This window comes from Lagopus muta, chromosome 4 (genome assembly GCF_023343835.1).
Source record: "Lagopus muta isolate bLagMut1 chromosome 4, bLagMut1 primary, whole genome shotgun sequence".
In the NCBI taxonomy this organism is placed as follows: Eukaryota; Metazoa; Chordata; class Aves; order Galliformes; family Phasianidae; genus Lagopus; species Lagopus muta.
The window spans coordinates 60573113-60599914 of record NC_064436.1 but is presented as its reverse complement, the minus strand read 5'-3'; the positions used below and the strand labels follow the sequence as shown (position 1 = coordinate 60599914).

Here is a 26802-nt window from a genome sequence, read left to right as displayed (position 1 = left end):
TTAAAGCCAACGAAAGCTCCATCGGAGAGTGATCTAGATCCCTCACTCCTCATCTCTAGCCCTTCAACAAAATCTACTGATGTTCTTCACAATGACAGAAACTAACCCATTACGAACATGATGCCTACAGGAACCAGAAAATAGTCTTATTTAGTTGTGGAGAAATGCCTGGCTCCTTTGCACAATATGTCTGCCCTTCCATTTCCAAACAAAAAATGGTTTTACAACACGAGCTAACATAGCCAACACTTGCACTGTTGTGCTGTTAGTTCTTCAGGAATTTGGACAAAACATTCTGATTGAGAGAATTTTAACTGATTTAATGTACTGACAATTAGTATGTAATTTTAATTATTTACTTGGGTATTCAGAAATAAGAAAACATGAACACTTAAACACTGATGTAAACACCCTTCCTTTCCAGTATGAGATCAACTGAACACCTCTTTTCTTTGTTTCCACATTCTTTGTTTCTATTTTATGTTCATTCAGCCCCTCCTGACTACTTCAGAGAGGCAATAGGCTGTGAATGAGTGGAAGTTGGGGTCATCTGCCAGAGGAGTTCCTTCTTTTTCTTTCCTTGTTTATTCCACTCTTCTATTGCTCCTTGCTCCTTTCGCCCTGGTGCAGGTCATCCACCCATAAGCTGCAGGCACTTGAGGTCCCTGCCCCCAACAGAAGTTGCTGGTGGTCTGTAATCCATCAGACTGCCCACATTTGGAACATTTTAACATTTACATCTGGATATCCCCCTGTTGTTTTCCTAATTACAAATTCCCCCAAGAAAGCATAAAAGGGTACACTGAAGGCCTTGAAACATTGAAGTAATTATGTGGGAGGGCTGATATATTTACCTGTCCTTGACTATCCATTGCCTGTCAAAATAAATAAATAAATCAATAAATTGCTATCTGCGTAATGCTACTGGGAATGTAGCCAAATCTCAGATTCATGTCCAAATAATATCTGAGGATTTTAGTTGAGAGTTTTGTTAATATGCTGTATACTTAAAAGCAGAAGTATTCAGACCACTGCTTAGTTAAAAAAATATATAATTATTTGTTTTGCAAGAGTAGCAACAAAGCAAGGAAATAAACTGTACTGCATTGTCATTAACTGCTTGGTCAGTGAATTAAACTAGTGCATTTCAAGATATGCACAGATGGTACTTCCTAGTTCTCTAATATATAAAGCAATGGAATCACACAAAACCACCTAAAACATAACATTAGGAGGTCTGTAGAATAAATCCCTGCTAGAGGCAGGGTGAAGTGGGAGGCCAGACCACGTTACTTGGGTTTTATCCACTGGGTCTACAAAAGCTGCTAAGTCATTTTTCTTCAGACGCCTTTTAAGTATACAGAAAAACATGAAACATATTGTGTGCAGCACAAAATTTCAATTGCATCATTCAGACTGCATAGAAATATCTGTCTGTGCTTTACTGCTATGTGCAAATATAAAAATATTCTAGATTTAGGGAAACTCTCAAAAAAACTCTGCCATTCTTTTCAGTAATTAAAGTTCATATGGGGGATTTCTTAATGAAATAGAGCATCATCAGCTGCTGAAACTCTCTTATATTATACTTATACCAAAAAACACCACATGGAATTAAATTGCAATTCATTCCTGAAAGAACACTGGCATTGTACTGCTATTGGGTGTGTAGCACTGCTTCAAAGAGCTCAGAAACTACTGTGGTAACTGATGACAAATAGGCTAGCCTATGTTCTTGCCCTCTATGGTTAGAGCTACTACTTCCCCACACTAAACATAAAAACAGTAGGGTAAGAATATACCACAAATCAGAAATCCACTACAACGAGAAATTATCATCTTAAATCATTGAGGTTTAAGAAAGAAATGAGTAAAGCTAGTTTAGGTGGAAACAGAAGAATAAAAATACAGAATTAGGAAGAAAAATGTGTGCACTTACTTTTGGCAAGGCATATTTTGGCAACTTCATCTGCACAAAGCCATTTCGACGATAGGATACATAATACTTGGTCCGATTTGCTGATGTTGTCTATATAAAGGAAAAACAGAATTGTTTGGTAGTTGATGGTTCATATTAGAAATTTTTATTACTATTTTTTTAAGCAAGGAACTGAAAAATATAGCTATTACTTCTACTGTATTGGATTATCTTGCACAGTGTGCTTATAAAAGAATATATCTGAAGTTGCGGGAAAATAGCATACTCAAACTTGTCTCCCTCTCTTTAGAAAGAAGAAAGTAATTTCCTTCCTTCTTTTTGTCAGTCCATCTGCTATGAGTGATACCTGAGATGTCACTATCTCACTGGCCTTGTCCTTTTTAACTTATTTACACTTTCATCCTTCAGCCTCCCACATTTCTGCCCTTTTGTGGAAATCCCCTGCCAGCAGACAGGAGGCAAGAAGGTGGTACAGTGGCTGTGAACACTAGATGCCTCAAGGGCAAGTGATTTGCCAGCAACACTACTCAAATAAGCATAAAAGACTGAATAAGCCATGCTAACATTATATAAAGCATTCATTATGTTTGGCTAATATTTGCCTTGCAGGATGAGACATTTCCCACTGCAAGATGCTAACATGCAGTACAGAAGACAATGATGCAATTCCCACATCTTCAGTCAGCCAGTTTGAAAATCAATTACATGTCCTGAAGATACAATTCTACGCTTAAACACAGAGGTAAGACATATTTCAAGTGCTTTCTTGTACAGAACTGAAGACAAATTACGTTTCCTATCTGGGATTTTATGAAGATTTTCACCTAAGAAAGCCAACAGAATTGCACATTGAAAAACACACCAGCAAATGACTTTCTCCACTTTGTAATAGGCAATATAGAGGTAATATTAAGACTTTTGCGTAAGTCCTAAAAAAAAAAAAATGCAAACATCGTTCTGATTCACCGTGCTGAAAATACTCAGTAGCACCGTAGCCAGAAATGAATGCCGAAATGCTGTATGACAAAACCACCAGGGGGAAAAATATTCTTATGGCAGTTTTTCACTTCCTCTACAAATATGGATACTGCCTTGCTCAAGCAGACAAATGAAATTTTACTGAGACAGAAAAATAGAGGAGATAACAGTTTAAGAGACTCTTTATTCATTTGTTTTCACTTCAACCTCCTAAGTAAGTCATACCAGAGCAAAGGAAGGAAATAAATGGAGCAAGCTGATGGTTAAATGAAAGGCAGCAATTCAATGTCATTTATGAAAAAACCTTAAAAATTAATCTAATTCAGGGAAGATACATGTCAAATGAAGGTTCACTGTGGCTTCCATAATACTAAAAGGAGATTAAAAAAAAATAATCAAGGTTTTGCAGTTAACTGCTTGGTAAAGCTCCTAATTAAATCAAATGGTGTTTGCCACATTGAACACAGTATTTGGCAGTACGTTATCACATTCTTGAAGTATGTGTTTATAAAATGAACCTGAGTTGGAGAGCAGCCTATCCCAAAGAAAGTAAGCTTGAATTTTATTTATTTTTTTTCTCCAAATAGAGCTGATGCATGATAGCAGGCCCACTTTCTTTAATATTTAAAAATATCTAAGACTGTAATCATCATTTTACTGTTTTTTTAAACCAGTCTTTTTTATTGGTAGAAACGATGTAATGCCCTTTAAGAATATGATTTGTTAAGTGATGGATTAAAGCAAAAAGTTCACCATTTATTTAATCAGTGTTAAATATCAGTCTTTTCCATCTTACAGTACCCTCCTTTTTCATTATGCATTTATCTTATGTGACTAATTTTAAATGACAAGGGATGATGGAAGGCAGCAGAGGACTAGAGTTGAAGGAGCTAGTTGTGCCAAGCCTTGCTGACATTAAAGGCTCGTCTGTCTTACAGATAGTCTCAAAATTTTAATCAACCTGCTAAAATCACCTCTAAAACTGCCTGGCTGTCAGTGCAAACTAAAGAAAGCAGCGAGTGCCAGAAAGCTCTTGATCTTCACAGATATAGACATACCAAAGACATTGGGTTGAGTACTTGGTTAAAGCCTGTGAACAGGAACAGGACTGGTCCTGCAGACTGCCTTGCTCTGGTTCACGGCTGCCAGTTGGGGTGGATGAGTGACACTTGAGGCAACACTATAATCTCAGGCTCTCCTCTTTCTACACAGATCACTGACCATCTTTTTTTCTGACAGGTACTGCTATGATATCAAGAGCAGTCCCTGGTCTGATTCTTACTTACATTGCAATGTTTTAGCCTAGTGAAAAATGAACTTCCATGTGGCTTCAGAAGTATGCTGTTTCTCAGATGCACAATTGCTGTGTGGTTTCAGTGGCAAAGCTAAAAGCGATGTACTGCACCATACCTCAAAGGTGGCTGCATTTCAGATGTGACTAAAAGATCGCAGAGATATCTTCTGTTCCTCGGTAATATAGATGTGGTTAACTGTGAACCAGCTAAGCAACAAGCAAGATTTACAGTGCATACTGTGATGTACTGCAATAAGTCTAAAAGGAAAGGACTAGAGATGTTCCCCCTTTGTGTTTACATCTTCTACTGGCATTAACAGACCTCAAAGCTACGACCATTTTACCAGTGGCATAGTTTTGCAAAAGCAACTGTCCAGTATTTAATGCACACGTTTCCAAGTTGCACCTCCATTTCTTCTTTGCCCAGACTCATTACATGACAGAATAACAGCAGCTCCGGATGCAATTATACAAGATATCTGGCAACACACATATGCTTGAGGAGGAAGCAGTCTTTTTTTTGCTGAGCACAGCAATCTGTAACTATATGTGGTGAGATGCAATTCTCACCATCTACAAACTGTGAAATGGATTTTAGAGTGTGCTTGGTGGGAGTCGCAGATAATAATACCTTTGAGAAAAATTGGTGCCATGAATGCAAGATTTGAGCTGAAAAATGCCCACTTGAATTCAAAAATTCTTTTCTAACTCCATTTCACTCCTTTGTAGTGCTAAATGTTTTAAGTTGTGTGGGTCTTTGAAGTTGCTGTGCTGACCTAAAGGTGTACAAATCTTTTGTCTCATTATCAATTGACAAATCCTTTCGGAAGAAACAGCCATAAGGGGAAAGCTGTAGAAAAGTCAGTCTAATGTACACCAAGGTAGTGGTGTGTGTATTGATTGACACTGTACTGCCTTCCTGCAAGAGTCAAGAAACAGACAAGCAAATCATACCCAAGTAAGAGATATATCATAGCCAGTCACTGAGAAAGGTACACACAGCCTCCCTAAGAAAATATTAAAAATCAGGTAGAACATAACCTTTCTTTGAGAAGTTCTCAGCTCTGGCAGATTCAAACCCCAGACAGTCCCAAGCACGATACTTTCGGCTCCGCTCAAGCTGCACTTGGTTGGTGCAATAAAGTCAACAGAGCTCCAAACTAGGTTTGTGCAGGCAATGTTGTTTAGTATCATAGAATCATTGAAGTCAGAAAAGAGCACTAAGATCATCTAGTCCAACCATCAATGCATCACTATCATGTGCACTAATCATGTCTCTCAGTGTCACATCTCCATGTTTCCTGAACATCTCTCCAGGGACTCTATCACCTGCCTAGACAGCCTTTTACAATACCTCACCACTCCTGAGAAGAAATTTTTCCTAATATCTAATCTGATGCCAGGAATTACATTATTTGAAAAATGAATAACCCCAGCATAATTCCATCACAAATTGTTTTCAAGCTATGGCTGTTCCTTCCTTTTGGATCCTAAGCACAGTCATATAGCTTATTTCCCAACAACACGTCTTCACAGGATAATCGACTGTGATTCTGTGATTCTGTGACATGGAAAAGCGGACCTGCTGCTCTGCTAGTGGCTTTCCTTTGAAGCTGTTCTCAGGGAACCTTTATGTGCTACAGAGATATGGAAGGGACCACAAGACAGTGTAAGCATAAGCCCTGGAGAGATGTATTCTGCCTAACAAACAACAGTTTTTTAAAAAGTAATTTTAAACTAGATAATCCTCCTGAAAAATGCTGTCTAATTAAAGCTAGGTCAATGAGGAATTAAAATCAACTGGGTATGTAGTCAACAGGCTGCACAAATTAAAGTCTTTTTTTTTTTTTTTTTTTTGGACTGATAAAGAACAGCCTTGTTCCATGTAATAAATCATAACTCATCACTCATACTCTGGAACAGGATTCTCCATGCTCTTTTCCATCACAGCGCTATTGTCTAAAATTGTATTTCTGAATTTTAAAATGGACTGTCTCCCCAGAAAGTGGCATTACCTGAAGGAATATGTAGTCATCCTGCACAGTCAGGGAATCCCGATCAGTGACACCAGCAAACTGGACTGTCATTGTCTTATCAGAACAATTCTGAATCTGGCAAGTGATGTAGCGATAACCTGAGGGAAGAGACAAAAACACATGACATGGCTTTCAAGGAAAAAAGAAGCAAGCAGTATAAAATGCTATTCATGTAGAGATAGTGCTGCCTTTGCCAGTCGATTTAGTTGCAAAATTATTATATTAAACCCTCATACAAGCGTTTTTCAATCTCCAGTGTACTGAGAATACATTAACTGCTTACAGTTCAGATCATTCGTGGGAGGAATGCTGTCATTATCCAAATTTTGCTGGTCCAGAGAGATTAGGGATTAGATGAATGAGACATTCATGGCTGGGGATAATAGAAGGAGCCTCTTTTCTCAGTTAACCTATGCACAGAGCAAAATTACTCCTTTAAAGAAGCAGCATCCTTACACAGTGTAACTGAAATCAATAGATCAGTCTCAGTATAAAATTGTGATAAGTGAGAAGAGAATCAGACACAGTTTAATAGACAGGGTATGGGATTTTAAAGGCTATTTTCAAAGCTGTGTAGAAAAGCCAACACACAGTATTGGAACTGTGCTGCTGGGGCAGGACTTCTATAGTGTGAGTTAATACCTTCCTGAAAAAGCCTGCAGTGATTTATATCAGTGAAGGCTATGTCCTCTCTTCCTGTCCAGCTAGGTGCAAGCTGCATCTTTTATGCAATCTGTTCTCATTGAACAGCAAGAGAAGAGTCAGGATCTTATTTTACAACAGCTGCAGCCCAATGACCTTCTTCCAGATTCAAGCACGTGTACAGCTCAACCATGCCACAAGCCTCTGAGTAGAAACTACGACTTTAACAAACTCAGTGAGAAAATGGTTATGTGCATGATCTTGTGCTCAGGCTACTGATTTCTCCATGCTCCAGTGTGAAAGAGTAAATAATACATCCACATGCACATCCTTCATTATTTTTGTAATGTGGTAGGAAATGCATTTCATGTATTATGGCTTTTTATTGGAAAAGGCCAAACCAGTGTGCTCAACACAAATATCTGTTTTAAAATCTGGATCTGTTTAAAAGGCAGCTAGAGTCAATTCAAGTTCTCTTTCTTATTTCCAAGTCCTCTTCATAAGCATATTTGAGCAACTACAGCAAGGCGCAATCACAGTCTTGCAGCTCTTTGTAGTTCACAGGACAAACATAGTTGCACAAGATACTCTTTCCACTAAAATCAATGGCAATGCTTGTATTGATCTTAAGTGCACAAGGTCGATTAATTGAGAACTTCAGGAAATAAATATTTCATGAGTTTTATCTTGCTCTACTGTTTCTATTAAATTAAAATAAGTAAATATATGCATAAATTCCACGAAGCTCCTAAACAAACTTCTTACACTCTATCTACACAAAGCAATTGATGGGGCTGTGGAGGCTCAGCAAGTCTGAGAATCCTCATTCACAAAAGGTTTAGAAAATTTGTCATCAAGATTTTAATACGTTAACTCTGTCTTTTTATATGGCTGAAATGAAGACAAGGTACTGGATTGAGGAAAGTCAAATTATGCATCATTTACAACTAATTTATAAGACCACACAGGAATTTAGATGACCTGATTCAAGGAATTAAATCATCTTTCAAGAGTTCATTGGCAATGAGAACTCATACAACTTTTGGAATCATGGTGACTTGTTAGTACAGCACATCCTGACTGCTATTCTGTTTTTTTCATTTATTTTGCTTTTGAAGTCTCAAAGTGTACTGGATGCTGTAACATGAGGAAATTCTGGGAGACAGTGGTTAGTTCAGTAGGACTGCCATATGTAACGATCCACTTTAACAGACACTTATCCAGCACTAACGCTACATTGCCAGTTTTATTTGCAAATCAGGAAAAAATGTTCAATGTGTAACTGCCAAAACAAATTTCACTATTAATGGACATTTTCAACGGAGCATAGCATCTTGACGTCAATTCGTCTCAGAGTGGAAAAAAAGTAAATTTCAAATTAAACTATATTTTTATATAACAAGACAGCTTTAGCTTTACTGACTACAGATAAACAGAGAAAGAATCTGATGTCCACTTCTTCTAACAAAAAAAAAAAAAAAAAAAGCAAAAAAAGCAAAAAAAGCCCCCAGAACAAAAGAGAAATGACTATACACTGGGGAATCAATTGATAATGTTTTTATTTGCATACCTCCACTGGGGTCCTGAATTTCCATATGAACTAAATCAGGGTCTCCATCAACTCCAGCAACGGCCCTAAGAACATAATGAAATCAAGTTATGCAGAGCCAGTTACAGAATAGTAATTATGTGGATGGAAGAAGGGAGAGAGGATTTCATACTAACTAGCTTTAACATTCTAACTGGGACATCAAAATAAGCTCCAGTAAAAACGTCATATTACAAACATTAGATGGAAACCATTTTGTCTGTATTTGATACTACATTTTTCTTCTTAAATTTCTTTCAAATTTCCCTTACTAAAATACACATACAAGTAGGATCCCAATATCAATTGGAGAAAATAACAGAAACAGTATGAAATTGGAAACAAAACTTTATAATCATAAATTTATCTATAAATAAGCACAGAGATGCACATGGAAAGCTTTAGAGCATCTTGTTACAATTACCTTTGACATTTGAGAATACAAGGCAGATATTGGGCTAGAAAATATGTGGATTTCATTCTAATTAGAAATGTCATGCATTTGACACACGCCTTCCATAACTAATTGACACATCTTTGCTAAGTATATTCAAGAGAAGAGCAAATTCTGCTTTGATAAAGGAGGAAAACGAAGAATATTTTGGAGAAGGATATCCCAAGAAGGAAATTCAGTCAGAACTGATCAAGGCACAGTTTAACACTGAAAAGGTGTACTGATTATACCGGTTGATTTTCTCTCAATATCTCCCATGTTAAATACGCTCAAACAAAGGATGAATTTTCTGCCCTGAGGGCTCCCATCCCAACCTAAGAACACCAGCCACAGCTGTGGCTTAATCTGGACATTACGTTGTCATTAGTCAGGCAGTTTCTACAGAGAAAGCTTTGAGCTGACAGTCATGCAAAACAAAGCAGAATCTGGCGCACTGTAAGAGCCCATCGTGCCAGTAGATGTGATCTGCAGACATGTAAAAGGACTGCATTAAGCAACAAAGTGTAGGTGGATGCAGATATTAAAAAAGTCCATTATATTATTTAGAGAAAAATGATTGTTTTGAAACAATTATTAATAATCAAATGCATTAAGGCTATGTTTCACATTGAAATTACATCACTGTTTAATGATTTTCATAACTGATTTATGAGAAGTGGAGAAAACTCAGACACAGTAATTGGTGGTTCCTTGGGAATGCAGACCAGGGGGAAGAGACTGGATGATTTCCACTGCTGCATAACAACCAGAAATAATCACATTGTCATTTTTCCCTAATAAGATAAATGACCAGTCTGAAGAAGGAAAGGGAGGAAGAAGAACGAGGTTCTGCCAAGCCATAAGATGTGAAAGAAACTTCCAGTGGGAATTATTTAGTAGTTGTATGGAAAAGTCCTGCACTCACAAAGAAATAATCTCAGAAACAAAACCTATTATAGCATTTTGGAGACAACACATTAAATCAGAAAAGACATTATATTCTTTTTGATCTAATAAGAGTCTATCTGAACAGAAGGATCTGTGGGCTACTTTTCTCATTGTACACTGTCTATTTCTTCTAGATGATCACATCAGATCAAACCTGCTATCTCTTCTGCAGTCAAATCTTTGAAGGAAGAAAATGATATTTGCTGAATATCTTTTGTTCATGCAGCTGAATTAGAAACTAAAAGAAACTTAAGGGCTGAAATTTTTCAAGGCTCAGCCTGACATACAGACTGGCATCAATAATGCAGAAGTAATTTGATGGTGCTTGTGAAACTACCTCTTCTATCTCTAATTCATCACACATGAGCATGGTTTGAGATATTTGTCAATACCTTCAGCTTTTCACACTTCTTTCAAAAGTGACAACGATCTCATCCCTACCATGTTCCTCCTAACAATGGCAGCTGGCACAAGTGATGCCTAATCTCATTTCCAATGCAGTCTTGTAGTGCACGAGTTTGCAACTGATCTGTGTCAATGAATACTGCACATACAGAGAACATGACAGCCTCCAACCTAGATTTACTTATCTCCTTTGGATTTTTATTTCAGTGGATGTGGAAAAAGAAATCACAAGGCAAGTGATTCTTAGCTCAGACAGGAAAAAGTAATATCTCCTTCACTCTGAAGTTCTGACACTTCCCTTATAATCCCTGTTGAAACTATCCTTCAGTGAACCAGAGAACCATTACTTCCAGAGGGTAAATTCCTCTCTTCTGAAACCAGCTGGATCACCTCCTGTGATGTCCACTGATTATATAGAAAGGTCAGGGTGACAACTCCATGCTGCAGTTTGACAAGTATTTCTGCTCAGTGTTCTACCAGCCTAACCCGCTCCCCTTCTGAATCCTCAGCATTGCTTCTCCTTCACTGCCTCTGATGTCCCCCTGAGCTAACCATGTCCCAGTGCTGGGAACTGCCTAATTTAAAGGTAGCCCTGCAAAGATGGAAGCCACAGCACTCTCTCTCTCTCTCTCTATGTCATTAAGCTATACCCATGGATATCTAGTTTTAGATAGTTGAGTTCCACCATCAAATTCTCTTTTCAAATAGGAATTTAAGTTTTAAGTACAAGAAGCACTTTCTTGGGAACTATTTTTCTCCATGTCAGCAGGGTTTTTGGTTTGGTTAGAATTCACTCCCTTTTCTTCTCACAGTAGTTTGCAACTAAGGTTTTAAAATCTCAGCAGTCTAAGACCATTTTGTTTGTTTGCTTTATTTCGGTTAAAGAGGGCTTGCCACTGAATTTGGAATCTTCAGCTTTAAGTTGTTTCCATGTTTTACGCTAAACACTTAAAAAAGTCCAATGAAAAGAAGCAGATTAATTTTAGACCAGAAAAATGTTCCTTCAGAAGTGAAATATCTCTTAACAAGTATACTGTGCTGGATAAAGCAAGTGCAACATGTCAGCACTTCCAATTGCATAATACTATGGTTACAACACTTCAGAAGGAAAATAGCCTGACTCCATTGCAGGGTGGTGCAAATATAGGCAGCCTCAATATGCTTTTTCCCTTTCCTGTGAATACAAGTTCTCATCACCTCCCATGTGCTAGCACCAGTGCCTGTCTGACACCACGTTGAGCCTCTTGGGAAAGATAATTCATCAGAATGTAATTTGGGGACTGTTTTTCCATTTCTGAAACCATCTGATCATGCAGCCAGACATTCATGTTTTGTGGTGCACTGATGTGAAGTTGCCTCACTGATGTGAAGGTGCAGGCATGATGTACATCCAACCACAGTAGAGTGGACTAACAAGGTCTCTGCCTCTGCCTTTGTCTGCCTAGGAATATATACTCTGTGATACAGCCATTAGGTATTTTTAATTTTTTAATAATAATGCTAAAATTCTAAGAACAAAAAATTTAGAGTTTTCTGTTGAGAATGTCAGTTAACAGACATTCAGCATTATTTTAATAAACTCCTATTTTATTTGGCTACCTCTCTTCCTCCCAGACTACCCCAGTAATTTCTTATTCCAGTTGCATGCAATACTAGAAGAACACCAATGCCTGCCTAGAATTTCAGATTTATGTAGCAATACGAATAAAATTTACCACTGATGTGTAACACACATCTCAAAATGTGAATCATAAGCATTAATCTCTTATATGACAATTATGATTTTGTATTTTACTTCTGCAGTCTGGCCTCATTTTGTAGGGAAACAGCTGTTGAAAACACTGACCATCTAGAGTCTCCCCTGTGTCCAGTAGGTCTCTTCACTGTTAAATATTCAATCCAGTTCACTTGAATGCATAATAATGAAGGGATATCTTCCAATATACCACATGAAAACAAAACCAAATCAATACAAACCTGCTTGCTGATGTGGCTCAGTTTCCAAACAAAGGCCCTCTAAATACTTGCAAGTGTCCTCTATCTGCACCCTTTATAATCCCTTAACAAGAACTTTATCCAAAAGGTAGTAAGTTCCAAGTTTGCTCTGATTGATTTCTAGTATTTCACATTAGAATTCTTGCTTAGAAAACAAGTTGAAAGCACATAGATGCTTTCTCTGAGTAACATAATACAGAGTTGACTCTTGGCAACCTAATTACACGGAGACAAAGCTACAACTTGATTTATACAAACTGAAGTCATTCAGTTGTGACAGATTTATGTTTCAGGCCTTATGTTCTTCATATCTGCTTTGAATCATGCAGTTGCAATGACTCAGTCGATACCTTACACAGTCAATGTTTGCTACTTCTTATTTCCTCCCTATTCCTAAATACTTTTTAATAAAAAACCATTATTTCTGCCACTCTTATGTGACTACCACTGCCAGCCCCATCACCAGACAGATAGAAATAGGAACGAATATTGTCCTAAGTGATTAAGTCAAACATAAGAATGATTGCCCATGCAGATCCCTGGCTTCCCACACTAGGGCCTTTCACACAAAATTCAACATTAAAAGCTCAATGGAATCCTCTTTCCATTTCTCTCCTTTGGGGCATAACACCTCTAAAACCCACTCTTTCACCTGACACTTAAATAGGCAGGAACTTGCTGCACTTGACATTAATGGCTACAGCTATGACTGATTGCTCATGTGGGATTTCACGATAAGAACAGAACTTCATCTCCAGAGAACAGCTGCCCTACCCAAATACGCTCATTTTTTATTTTTATGTTTGCACCTCACATGAAAATGGAGAACCAATATCTAAAAATAAGAGTGACAGATACAGCACAGGATCCACATACTCCATTTCTAAGGCTCCAGACAAAATGTCAGTGAAAACATGCTTGACCTAATTCTCTAGAAATTACTGATTCAAGACTTACTGTCCTGGGGTATATTTGTGTTGGCATAGACAGCTGATTCACAATCTATGCTTCGCTTATGTATTTCTATGCTCTGTTTTGACTGGTGCATAATCCTCAGAGACCAAAAAGAGTTGCAGAAGAGCCAGAAGAATCCCAAATTGCAGAATTCTTTCTTCTTCTGGACCATTACCACATAATTTACTTTTTTTTTTTTTTTTTTAAGAATAGTTTCAACATATAAAACCAATTACATACCATATGACATGTGGGTGTTCAATGTTTTGCTGGGACAGCTTATAGAATTCTATTTCTAGAGTTCTCTGCATTCTCTCTGACAGACATATAAGAACTGACAAAAGTACTTCCAAGTGTTAGGCACTATCAACACCACTTCAATAGAAATTTCCACATTACAGCAACAGTTGGTGATAGTTTGAATGCAGCAGTAAAACTGGTCGTGGTAACAAAAATTTTCTTAATTTTCAAGCAGAAGAATTTTATCAAAATTCAAACTTTTCACATAATAAAACTTTCAGCTAGTACTTATGAAGAAATAACCATTTTAGAAGTGTTTATACAAAATGAAGTATTTTGTTTTTAATTGCACTGATACTAAACAGAATGTTTGAACTTAATTTCAAATCTGTATGTCATGACTTTCCCTTGAAAAATTTAAGCAAGCTTCTCAATGAATAATGTCAGAGCATTTGTTTTCAGTACTTCCACATGGAAGCTTACTTAAAAAAAAGTGTTTTTTTAATTTTATTTTTCCTTATATTTTGATTTTTCCTTTCAACTTTCCAAACAAAGAAAAAGAAATAAATGTCTAGAATACATAAGTTTTACAGCCATCTTTACATCTATTTGCAGACTCTATAGCCCTTTTTTTTTTTTTTTTTTTGCCTGCTAAGTTGCTAAGGGAAGTAAAACTTCTGTGAAGGATTAGTCAACTTTCTTGTCCAAAAATACAAATGAAATAAATTGGGAAAACAGCTGAGAAGGGGGAAAAATATGCCACACTAAATCACAGATGGATGAAAATATTCTGTGCTGCTAAAACAGAAATGATAGCATACACTTTCCTGTGATATCAATAATCTTTCCATTAGGGTCCACTATAATGAAAGACCAAATTCCATACGTTAAATCTGTAGAAACACTTAATGGAAAGACTAGAATACTTGAAAAGCAAATAAAGCCTAGAAGATTATTTAAATATATTGCTTATAAACCTACAGTATAAGATCTGAACATAAATAGTTTAAACTACTCAGTCCCCACTGCCCTTCTCAGAATATAAATACACAAGACATTACATTAAATTCATTGCATTTAGATTTTCAGTGGGTAAAAAAAGTGCTTCTCCAGGAAATGCAGGAAGATCCAACTGCTGCTGGAGGCACAGGAGCAGGAAATTATTTTTGAAAAGCACAGGAAAATATTTTGTAGGATATTTGTAGTTACCAGGCTGAAATAAAAATCCTGGGCTATCCTGTCAACCTCTATATTGTGGAAAAGCTTAGTGGATACTAAAGAAGAAAACAAAATGAGCTCAGCACAACCAGCCATTATCAGCAAGACACATGCCGTAATTCATAGAGAGATAAGAAATTAATTTTAATTCATTTCACATACCTTTAATGTAGCAGATGCTACATATTCATAGAATCATAGAATGGTTTGGTTTAGAAGGGACCATTAAGATCATGTAGTTCCAACCCCCACTGCTGTAGGTAGAGATACCTCCCTCTAGACCAGGTTACTCAAAGTCCCATCCAGCCTGGCCTTGAATGCCTCCAGGGAGGGGGCATCCACCGCACTGGACAACCTGTTCCAGTATCTCACCACCCTCACAGTGAAGGATTTCTTCCTAATATCTAGTCTAAATCTACCTTCTTCCAATTTAAAATAATTTCCCCTTGTCCTGCTGCTACATGCCCTTCTAACAAGTCTCTTCAACTTTCCTGTAGGCCCCCTTCAAGGTACTGGAAATGCTGCTATAAATTACCCCCGGAGCCTTCTCTTCTTCAGGCTGAAGAGCTCCAGTTTTCTCAGCTTGTCCTCATAGAGAAGGTGCTCCAGCCCTCTGATCATCTTCATGGTCCTCTTCTAAACCTGCTCCAACAGCCTGATGTTTTTCTTGTGTTGGGGGCCCCAGAACTGGATGCAGTACTCCAGGTGGAGTCACACAAGAGCAGAATAATCATCTGCTGGTCACACCTCTCTTGATACAACCCAGGATATGGTTGGCTTTCTGGGCTGCAAGCACATATTGCCAGCTCATGCTGAGTCTTTTATTAATTAACACCCGAAAGCCCTTTTCCTCAGGGCTTCTCTCAAGCCATTCCCTGTCCAATCTGTATATGTGCTTGGGATTGCCCTGATCCAGATGCAGGACCTTGCACTTGGCCTTGGTGAACTTCGTAAGGTTGGCACAGGCCCACTTCTCCAGCCTGTCCAGGTCCCTCTGGATAGCACCCCTTCCCTCTAGCATGTCAACTGCACCACTTAGCTTGGTGTCATTTGCAAACTTGCTGAGGGTGCACTCCATCCCACTGTCCATGTTGCCTACAAAGATGTTAAATAACACCAGTCCCAACACTGAGCCCTGAACACCACTCATCAACAATCTCCACTTGGACACTGTGCTGTTGACCGCAACTGACTGCAGCCATACAGTTAATTCCATTTCCAGTGAGTGGTCCATCCACTGGACTCAGCTGAGAGTTCCCCAGTAGCCAAGGCCTGATGAAGCTCATGTTCTTACAGCTCTTAGAGTACTACACAAACACTGGTTTCTATCCAGCCCTATGATAACTCAGGTAATGAAAGCCCTGAAATAGTAGAAAGTTTTCTAGAATGACAGAAGAACTTCCACAGAAATGCCATCACACACAACCCTCCATTCTCAGCAGATTCTTTCCGTACTCAACATCCCACGTGATACGGTGCTTACTAAGGTTAATAGAAGGGGGCAGTGCTAAACATCTGCCCCTAAATTCTTGCTGTTGCTGGCCCATACAATTCTCGAGAAAAGTCAGAGAGATCTATGCACAGAAAAGGGGTAAAGAAAAACCTACAAATTATTTCTAATGGTTATAAATGTACAAGCTCTCAGAATTTATTACTCTTAACTGAGAGGAATGTGACATTTATGTAAAAACATTTTTTTGAAATAAAAAACGGGAGTTATTTCTGTCAAAGTTCTGGGATGCTTTCCCTGATTGTGTCTGAATGCTATAAATAAGTATAAGGATTCTGATATACAGCAAAATACAGACACAATCTTAAGCATGTGCTTGCTAGTGACTTGAATGGTTTTCAGGCTGCACGCATTTTAAAAGTTTATTTAATTAAAGATTGAGCTGAATGTCTTCCTAGTTTACATTCTACGCAATTTTACTTAGGCAGATATGACACTTCTGACCCACAGTGTAACTTCTAAGTGATTATACCATCTGCATGGTAGTTGAGAGTGAAGCATTTTGCCTGTAACGTTCCAGCTGCTATATGCAGCAGTAAGTTTTTTGGTAAGGATATGTTTCACAGTGATTCTAATCATTCAGCAGAAAAGGTTGAGACAAACTGGAGTAAATCAGAGTGGTGTTACCAGAGGCTGTTTTTCTAAAAGTATGGATAGTAAAGAGACTGCAGAACAAAACAAGTGCTTGGAAGTATGAAGAAATCCCATGATTTCTGCAAGGACAATTCTAGAACTAAAATCAAAAGCCATTTGGAAAAGGAAAGTGATCAGCAAGTTATGATTAGTTCTGTAATAAAAATATACTAATAATTGATAATTATATGTTTATGCACAGCCTTTATTAACACATTGAACTAAAATGTGAGAAATGGCATTCTCTGGATTTTTCCCATAGAAAATAAATAGAAGTGTGCAAATTGACCACTTCAAAAGGTGAAATCAATTAAAAATACCAGCAAAGTTTAATTTTAAATTAAGTTACATATTTTGCAAATAATTTACTTGTAGGAAATATATGCATTGGTTTATCCTTAAAAAAAATTTCTATCTGCTTAAATCTATCTGCCAAAGAGACAGCCAAATATTTGACCTGAAAATAAAACAATTTTATGTGTACTCTATAGTCACATTTTTCATCAGTTTCCCTAAGTTTATATACGACTCCAGTTAAAAGGTCTGATTCAACCTTTCTTAAAAAAATGTTATAGATTTTTCTCTGCAAAAAGACTGTTCTCCTCTCTAAAGATCAATTTTACCACTAAAACAAAAAGCAATTTCATTGGACATTACAGTTCTCTTTAATCTTTGGCTCCATAGATCCAGACCTGTAACCCCTATATACACTGACACTCAGCACAGCCACTGCTGAGTACGAATTTGCAATAGGGGATGCAGCAGTGCTGACATACTGAATTTGCAAAAGACATGAAGGGTCCTGCTGTTGTTATCGGCACCTCTGGAAATATCCTTCTTGATTAGAATGAAATATATTTCCTGTTCACTTTTTTAATCTGGAAGGTAACAGTTTTCTTACCAAAAAATATGATCTTTTGAAACACGTTCCTGAAGAAGGACCCATTTTTTCCCCAAGTCAGTGGATACATAAACCTACAAAACAAAACAAGAAAAATCAGATGAGAGGAAACTTAATGATGTACATCTTAAAGAGAGGTCTATGTCACTATTAAAATGATTGCATATGAATAAAAAAATAATTTCCAGGAACTCTCCACGATTTTCACAGTAATACCTTTTCACAGAGAAAATCTTTTGAAACACAATATACAAAGAATGAAACTTGGTGATAGTATCTACTTGTTTACCATGAAAATAATTCATAATCAATTTCAGATCAGATTCTTTTTGATACCAGCAAAGTTACAAAAGAGAGAGGGTACAAGGACACTTATATTCTCCTTTCCATCCACTGACAAAACAAACAAATGCTTATTTTATTTTTCAATCTTTAATTCTACTAAACACACTTAAGACAGGAAGTCACTGGATTAAAAACTCTGCTAAAATAGGACCAAATAGAATAGAAATTCTATAGAGATTTGATAAGGAAAGGTGAGAAATGGTCACTAAGTAGAGGCAGCAGTTCCCTCTGAAGACTTCTCCAACTCATCCCTGCAAATACTAGCAATATGGACAGGTATCAACAGAGTAGACATGAAAGCAGTTTTTTCCCTGCATAAAATGGGAGATAAAGCAGTTATTTAAGAATCTTCTTTCTTTATTTTCTTCACATTATCTCATAATGTGTTTCCTCTGCTTAAATTAGCAAACACCTACCATACTTCTATAAAGACATGCTTAGAGCCCCCTGCTGTCTACATGCATTTCTTATTTAATCCAATTTCCATCTGATAGGCTTTCTTTTAATATCTCTAACAGGGAAAAAATGCAAGTAAAATTGCTCTATTTTGATGTGGCAATAATTCACCAGTTCAGTCACCAACTGTTAGGGAGAGTCATATGAGGATTAGTAAAAAAATGCTTGTTTTAAAATTACAAGTTCAGTGATAAATGTAAAAAACTGCAATGAATAAATCTTTACTAGAGAAAAATAGCTATATCACTATGTAAAACCTTAGATAACTTCCCTCAACATAAACTCCATGGGTAAATTTCCTTAAATTTGAGTTAGAACTAAAACATCCTCTTCCCTACTTACTCTGTACTTAACAATTACTGGGCTTTACTCCACTGCACAATCAGTTAAAGCAGGCAAATCACAGCTGTGGTAAGAAACTATGGTCAGGACTCTGACTGCTTACAATAATATTGACCTAGTTGATGCATAGACAAAAACCAGTTTGGTTCAGTGTAGTGAAAAGACCTTACAGTCTGACTGAAAGAGAGAATGAAATAAGAATAAGAAGGCATATTCAAAACCAAGATAGATTTTTAACTGATATACTATTCAAAATAAATAAAAAATAATGCATACCTAACCTTAGCACACATTCAGCTTCTTTGAAATGAAAAAAAAGATCCATGTGGACTTTGCTTTATAGTAGGTGCACACGATAAAATTGACAAATAAGTTTATAGATGAGGTGGAAACAGTGACCAGCTAAAATCTCTGGCTTCAGAAAATACTTCTAATAGATGCTTCTTATTGCTCACTTCATAGATGTAAGGAATCACTTTTAAAAGAAATTGAAAATCATAGAATCATAGAATGGCTTGGGGAAAATGTACCCCTAAGTTTTCCCACCCTTACAGACTCTTAGTGAACAATTAAAATCCACCATATCTCTGTTGAGTCTTAAAAATCAAAAAGAATTTATCGAGACTCAGTGAATAGCTGATTGTTATTCATTATAACTGAGATAGCCAGAAAAAGGGAGTATAGATTTGAGGCAGTAAATGGATTAGTCCAACTACATTGACTAGATTTGCATTCATTTATAGTGTCAGCCAGAGGCTAGAGCTGTATTTAAATAAAATCTAGGGTTCTGAATGAAAGAACAATGCTGATATTGCAATAGAGAATAAGAAGTAAATCAAATCAGAAGCTGTGAGACAGGCTGCGATGCTCCAGTAGACAGAGAAGATTCGATGACTGCTGTTTACAAAGGATACAATCCTATGTTCCTGGTACGTCTGCAAAGAGCCTTTGCAAGAAATCATTTGAGTAACAGGAGAGAATGGATTCTAGTGAGTTTAGATCGTGTCATTGTTTGATATGATTTTATTTCATTGAAAATAGTATTAGTTAACTCAAAAATCCAAAGTATACAATCTCCCCAGGTCAAATTCAGATTAACACCCTCTCTGGATATCTTTGGTTTTAGTACACTGACTTTGTGTCAAGCCACAATTCTGATTTTCAAATCCTCCTTTGCCAATATCACTTCATCTTCCTCTTTCTGCTAGGCCAAATATGTCAGATCTTACACAAAGGACCTTATACAACTGGGCAGGTTATTTGTACAGTTATAGTCAATGGCACCCTTCATTCTTGTACATCTCAGGTAAAGATGTAGGGATTGTCCAGTACGCCCTTATGGTTGACTCTCTTTAGTGTCATACCAAAACCCTGGGAGAAGTCTATTAGATTAACTAAAATGTTCCTGCTACTACTGAAAAGTTATTCTTTATTGACTGCTCTGTATTTTTTTGTCCGGTTGTGTTTTAACGTGGCAAGTAATACTATCACTACTTTGGGAGGCTATCCATGTATAAAATGCCTGAAAACTTCCATATCACATGTAATTTCTCAAAACACAAAGGAAATGCCTTGCTTTGAGCTCCTAATCCCTTCTCTTTTCTGGCAAATATTTTTATTGACTGGTTGTGTGTGGATGGTCAATGTTCTCCATCACACTATGACACTTAAAAAATCTGCCACTTCATTTTTTGAGTCATTTGATCTCATATCTAAACAAAACTCAGGGATCATGTCAATCATCAGAAACAAAAGTCAAACTGAAAATGGCACTTTTCATAACATTGGCTTTTCACAACTTGTAGCTTTCCTGAGGCATGTTGTTCATATAACAGGTATTCATCACGTTTGTAATGGCTAATTGTGTTATGAGTTAGAATTCAAGCTGGTAAATAAAACACTCCACGAGAAAAGAGACTGTGTTTGGTTTGTTAATCTTTTTCATACTGTCTCCATCCTTACTTGCAAATACCTGTGAACACAAACTGGGGATCAGCTATTAACTTAAATACCCCTGAAAATATCCCCAATATAATATATCATATCATATAGCATGTCATATAATATAATATGATATAATGTAACTGAAGTCAGTGCAGCAGTTGGCTGCAGCAACTTAGTCATAGTAATCTCACCAACCATATATAAACCCTTTGTGATCTCTGACAAGGACTGAAATGGACTGGAGTTTGTCTCATTTTGGCTTAAAAAAAGGAGTTACAGTAAAGGTGAGGCAACAGCACTATCAGAACCAGAACAGCAGTGACTTTAAAGCTGTAGTTTGGGCACTGTGAAAAAGAGATGAATGACACTTTTTACAGTGTGTGCTCACTCACTGGTGTTTAGTGGTACCCACCCAGAGAGATGATTTTATAATACAGCCAGAAAAAAAAAAAGATGGCCAAAATGCATAAACTATATAATACAACTACTGAATGTATTATAAATATATCATGAGAGAGAACTATTCTACGTTTCTACAGATTTGGTGATTCCCTAAGTACTCTTCTGCTGTATGATTGAACAGTTTATTTTATTTTACATCCCATGAAAGGCCTTTGAAGGCAGTATTTCAGCTTCATTAACTTCCTACTATGTTATAAATTAATGAGCAGTTGCTTATGGTCATTTTCTAGGGAGAGGTGCATTTCAGAGGCAGCATTTATTATACAGAAGGATAAATAGTACCAATAACCATATCAATTGAAAATGACAGGATTGAAACTACCACAAAGCAAAAAATTTGACATAAATGAAATAAGTATACAAATAAGCTTCTCAAACACTGAATATGGCTTCTTTCTGAATAACTGCTTTCATAAACCCCAACATTCAGCAGCACAATGCAAAAGTTTCATATCCTTTTAATGACACAGCTGCTAAACTTCAAACAGAATATGTTCATGGCTTACCTTGCCTTCCTTTGTGTAAGCAAGTACTTTGTCTTCTTCTTTTGGGTGGAAGAGAAGAGTTTCCACAAAGAAAGTAATGGGTTGCTTCTGGAATGTAGCTCCTTCATCTGTGCTTATGAAAAGGCTTTGGTCACGGTCATTATGGGAAGAACTTACAAGAATGATCTAAAAGACAACAACAACAACACATTCACTTAGAAGACTGTTTTCTCTGAAACAGGAAGAAAGCCTATTCATTTTTTCTTGTGTTAAATGTCAGAATTTGTGCATACAAACGGCCGGAAACTGCAGCATAGGAAGTACCACACAAATGTGCGCAAGAACTTCTTTACAGTGAGGTGACGGAGCACTGGAACAGGCTGCCCAGGGAGGTGGTGGAGTCTCCTTCTCTGGAGATGTTCAAGACCTGCCTGGATGCCTACCTGTGCAACCTGGTGTAGGGAACCTGCTTTGGCAGGGGGGTTGGACTCGATGATCTCTGGAGGTCCCTTCTAACCCTTACGATTCTGTGATTCTGTGATACCCCATCTTTCAAACTTGTGTGGAAAAAAATCCTAAAAGGTATCTAAGACATCATCCTATTAATCTTCCCTGTCCAAATCTATGAACATGAAAATCATAGAAAGGCTTAGGTTGGAAGGGACCTCAAGAATCATGAATGTCCAATCACTCTGGCGCAGGCAGAGCCACCAACCTTCACATTTAATACTAGATCAGGCTGCCCAGGACTCCATCCAACCTGGCCTTCAACACCCCCAGGGACGGGGCATCCACAACCTCTCTGGGCACCACCTCACCACTCTCTTGGTAAAGAGCTTCCCCCTGATATGCAACCTAAATCTTCCCTCCTTCAAAATCTATAACTTCCCTTGCAAATTGCACCAAACTGATCACAATCCTCATCTGTACTCGGAGTGACAGCCTTAGATTTTGGTCCTCATGCAAGGTTCATGATGCCACATGAGAAAATCCTGAGATAACCTAAAAGGAGTTAAAACTAATAATGACTCATTTTAACATATTCATATAGATACATCACCTCTTCTAGTGAGGCTGCATTCATAAATACTAAATGTAAAAATCTAATCACTGCTATAGTTATATCAGAATATTCACCATGAGGACGAACTAATTTCTAGTATCTCTCCATTGCTTCAAGTTCTGCTGAAACTCTTTGAGTAGAAAGATATTTCTTTTTTTTTTTTTCCTTTTTGTTATTTCTCTGTACTTTGATGCAGAAAAGTAAGTAACTCGGTTATTTGCATTTCTTTCTTATGTCCAGATAATACCTTAACTCAAACATATTAATAGCTTGAGCTCTTCTCTTGTTTGAACATCCTATCAGGCTTTCAGTAACAAAGAAATTCTCTCACATAATCAGAATTACACTCTTCTCATTTTCTTCACTTTTTGCAGTTCACTAACATGTCATAGCATAGTTAAAAAATGCCAATATGAGTACTCATTTTTATTGCTTTTCTAGACCAAATAGGCCCAGCTTGCAAGCAAAAAGGTGCCTTTACACACTGATAGCCCAAAAACAAAAACAAAACAAAGATTTTCAAAATGCCAGCTGGCATCTATTTAGCTCACTCTGCAAAAACAATAAAAAAAAATAACAATCTTGCAATCAAAACATATTTTAAATACTCAGCAAACGTTGCAGAAGACGCCACAGAATCCTAAGTACTGCATTACGGTCAATGTAAATTGTTAAGAGATAAATGGCAACCAGTCACGCAAACAGCATTAGAACAATATGAATACAAGGAAGTAAATATATTAGAAGAAATGAGAAGAAATGGTACAATTTTTATGTAGTCTTTTTTTTTTTTTTTTTTTTTTTTTTTTAAAGTAAAGCCTTAGTCCAAAAAATTAAAATTTCTAATGATTTGCACAGATATGACAGCTGGTCTGGGCTTTACCACTATTAGTCTTGGGGGAAAAAGTGAATACTTAAGCATGTGCACTTGTACTTGAAACACATGCACAGTTTCACAAATTGCTGCATAATTTTTATATATCTCAAATGAAGCACATATTGAAATACATTGCTGAAAAAGACTTACACATATATTTCATCCACATCAAAACCCCATCCTATAACATTAAGCCATTAAACCATATATTTATTAAGCCATATCTGTGGTGATTAGCTATGCTACTAGGATAGTAATCTTTCTAGGATTTTCTATATTTTTAATTATGACTTTACCCAAAAGTATGAAGATGTCTTTTTTATTGTTTGGCCTCTATAAATGACACCTTCACAAATGCCATCCAGAATGTGCATGGCTTTCTTTATCCTGGGTAAACCCTTCAGACAATATATGTTTAATCTACTAGTACATATAATCTAAGGATATGGCTCACAAACCAGGTACACAACTGAAAGATTCCTTTAATATCTTCATTCAGCAGTTCTCTGCAGGAGACCTGACACCAGACTAAAATTGAATGTGGTTATAGTGTGCTTCCCTTCTCTTTGCTCGCATCACAACATTGAGAAAAGTACCTGTGCTCATCGTGGAGACTTGTACTTTCCTTGTTACATTGCTAACTGCAGCTTAGGCTTCAAACATCTTATTTTCCTTAGAAATAAAGGAATTCAAACAACCTGCATTCTACCTGAGATACTTAATGTTCAAACCTGCTGGCTAATATGGAGATTACAGAAAGAAACACCTGGTCTTGTGTGAAAGGGCCAAGCAAATTCCACATGCAATGCTGCAATGAGATCTCAACAAATCCTGATGAAGCTCCTGCCCAGGTATGTCCTTGAATGTTAATATGTAGACTGTGCACAAGGCTGGTCATGAGATTCATGCTTAGCATGCAGTGTGTGTGAGTTCTTCCATGCTGCATCACTAGAAGCAGCGCTAATTCTTTATAGAAAGCTTAATTCTTGGAATACCTTTGGATACTGTCTTCTAGTCCAAATAATTTCCAGAAATGTCATTATCTACCTTTCCTTCTATTTATGTCTCTAACTACATACATATACAACTAAGACAAATTAAGTACAGAAAAGGTACTTGAAGAGAAGGGTAATCTTGCCTACGGTTTGAAACTCCTGCTATCTTTTTTCAGCGCAGTAAATCTTATAAGAATACCAAAATATTGACTTCCAAATAATAAAGGAACTAATTTTATAAAGTTGAGTCGTTGTCACTGTTGATGAACCTTGTGTGTAGGCACACCTGCTTCTCACCCACAGTAAGGACCCAGAAAACAGCTTTTCAGAGAACATTATTCTGGAGATGTAAGTCTGAAGAAAAATGTCAGATATAATGAAATGCAAACACACTGTGAGATTTGCTAATGCTGTCCTTAAAAATATATATTATGCATCTTTCAGAGTTAAATCTGAGAGAAAAAAAATGTAGCTTGAAGACTGTAGACATTTAAGCATACACAAGAGAGTCCCTAACCATACTCTTATCCACACACGTATCATAATTCATTTAATGAAATATTTTTGAATTTCATTCAGTGCTCTGATTTATATTTCCATAGTTTAAACCGATGATTTTGTGCCAGGCATACAGATTTGCTCCCCACAGCTAACACACAGGGAGTTCAGACTTGCCTGCTGGCTAGCACTACTTACTGAGGAAAATATTCCAGAACAAATATTGTCCCCACATTAAATGCTTTCCACAACAAGTATTATTTACTTTGTAAACACAAAAAATACCAAAACTTTCCTACTAGCAACAGATGAAGGGATGCAACTAGGACATACTATCTGGAGAGCTGGCTTAAAGTGATTGCTGATGGTTTTAACTTGGAATAAACAACTACCTGCTTGAATAATTTAGTATCCAAAAACCAGAAGAGATTTTAATCACATCTAAACTTCACCTAAGCTTCTTTTAGACTGTGCTTTTTAAGTAGCATTTCTCCCTCTTTGTCAACGTCTTAATATTTTTTTAGAAAAACTGTAGCTTAACGTTATGCTGTTTATCCCTGACCTCACTTCTTAATTTCTCATCAGCTGCTAAATAAACCACAGTAATATGCGGGTTATACATCTAGATCAAGTGTATACCTACAACTTCCAATAGATAAGTGAAGGTAAAAGAATATTTCAAGGTGAAAACATATCCCATAGATTACCAAGAAAGTCAATAAAAAGAAGCTATGATATACATCAACATGAAGGAGGGCAAAAGAGATTTCTAATAAAAATGAAAAACTGTACACCATGTCAGTATAGGAATTAAAGCATTCAAAAAAAATAAAGAAAAGCTATGTTTTTTCTTGTTTCAGGAAGTTAGTGACATAGTTAGGAAATATAAAAGCTAAATAAATCTGAAAATAACGTGATTAAACCCACTTCTATTTAATCTCTCTTTCAGGATTGATTGGCCAATGTGTATTGTCTACCTGTTCCCTCTGCTGAGTAGAATCACATCCTGAACCCCAAAGGAGAAAAAGATGCTGACAGCTAAGGCTACCGTAGTCTGGGCATCATACTTCTTCTTCCCACTATTACCACAAAAACTTGGAATAATCACAGTGATTACCATGGAGTCTTAACTATAGACTTGGCAGCAATTCAAAGCTGTGCTGTAATTTTAAGTGGCAATAAACATAGGATATTAACATGCATCATTTGCACCATTTCTGAAACATAATCCTCCTCCCCTAAGCTTAGGTCCAATAAAAATGTAAGCTGAAGATAAATTTGATCTTAATCAGCACTTTCTCTGAAACAAGGCAGTCTTCTAACATATTACAGTTTTGCTGTCTTCTTCAGCTTTGGCAACTGATCTCATATAATTATAGATTTTATTATCTTTTGCTTTTTTCTAATATTAAAAAAAAAAAAAAAAAAGAAAGAAAAATAAAATCCAGAAGTCCAGCAGGATGAAATTTCTAGACTTGTATCATCAGACTTGCCACAGGAGAATTCTGCAGTAAGTGATAAGATAGGTGATAAATACCATTTTTTAAATTATGTAATCCTGTATATGATCTGAAATCAAGACACTCCATATTAACTCTAAACTGAACTTGGAAAAAGAAAT

General features: G+C 36.8%; 1 protein-coding gene across 8 annotated transcripts in view; it reads right to left on the bottom strand.

Annotated features, from left to right (window-relative positions):
* Positions 1-26802, bottom strand: part of SORCS2 (sortilin related VPS10 domain containing receptor 2) — a 581186-nt gene that overhangs the window by 82881 nt on the left and 471503 nt on the right. For all 8 annotated transcript variants that reach the window (XM_048942849.1, XM_048942847.1, XM_048942852.1 and 5 more), the window contains 5 exons: positions 21770-21934; positions 17715-17788; positions 8460-8524; positions 6227-6345; positions 1940-2029 (listed from right to left, as the gene is read on the bottom strand). In XM_048942849.1, the coding sequence (XP_048798806.1) occupies positions 1940-2029; positions 6227-6345; positions 8460-8524; positions 17715-17788; positions 21770-21934 (513 nt within the window). The remainder of the gene's footprint in view (positions 1-1939; positions 2030-6226; positions 6346-8459; positions 8525-17714; positions 17789-21769; positions 21935-26802) is intronic.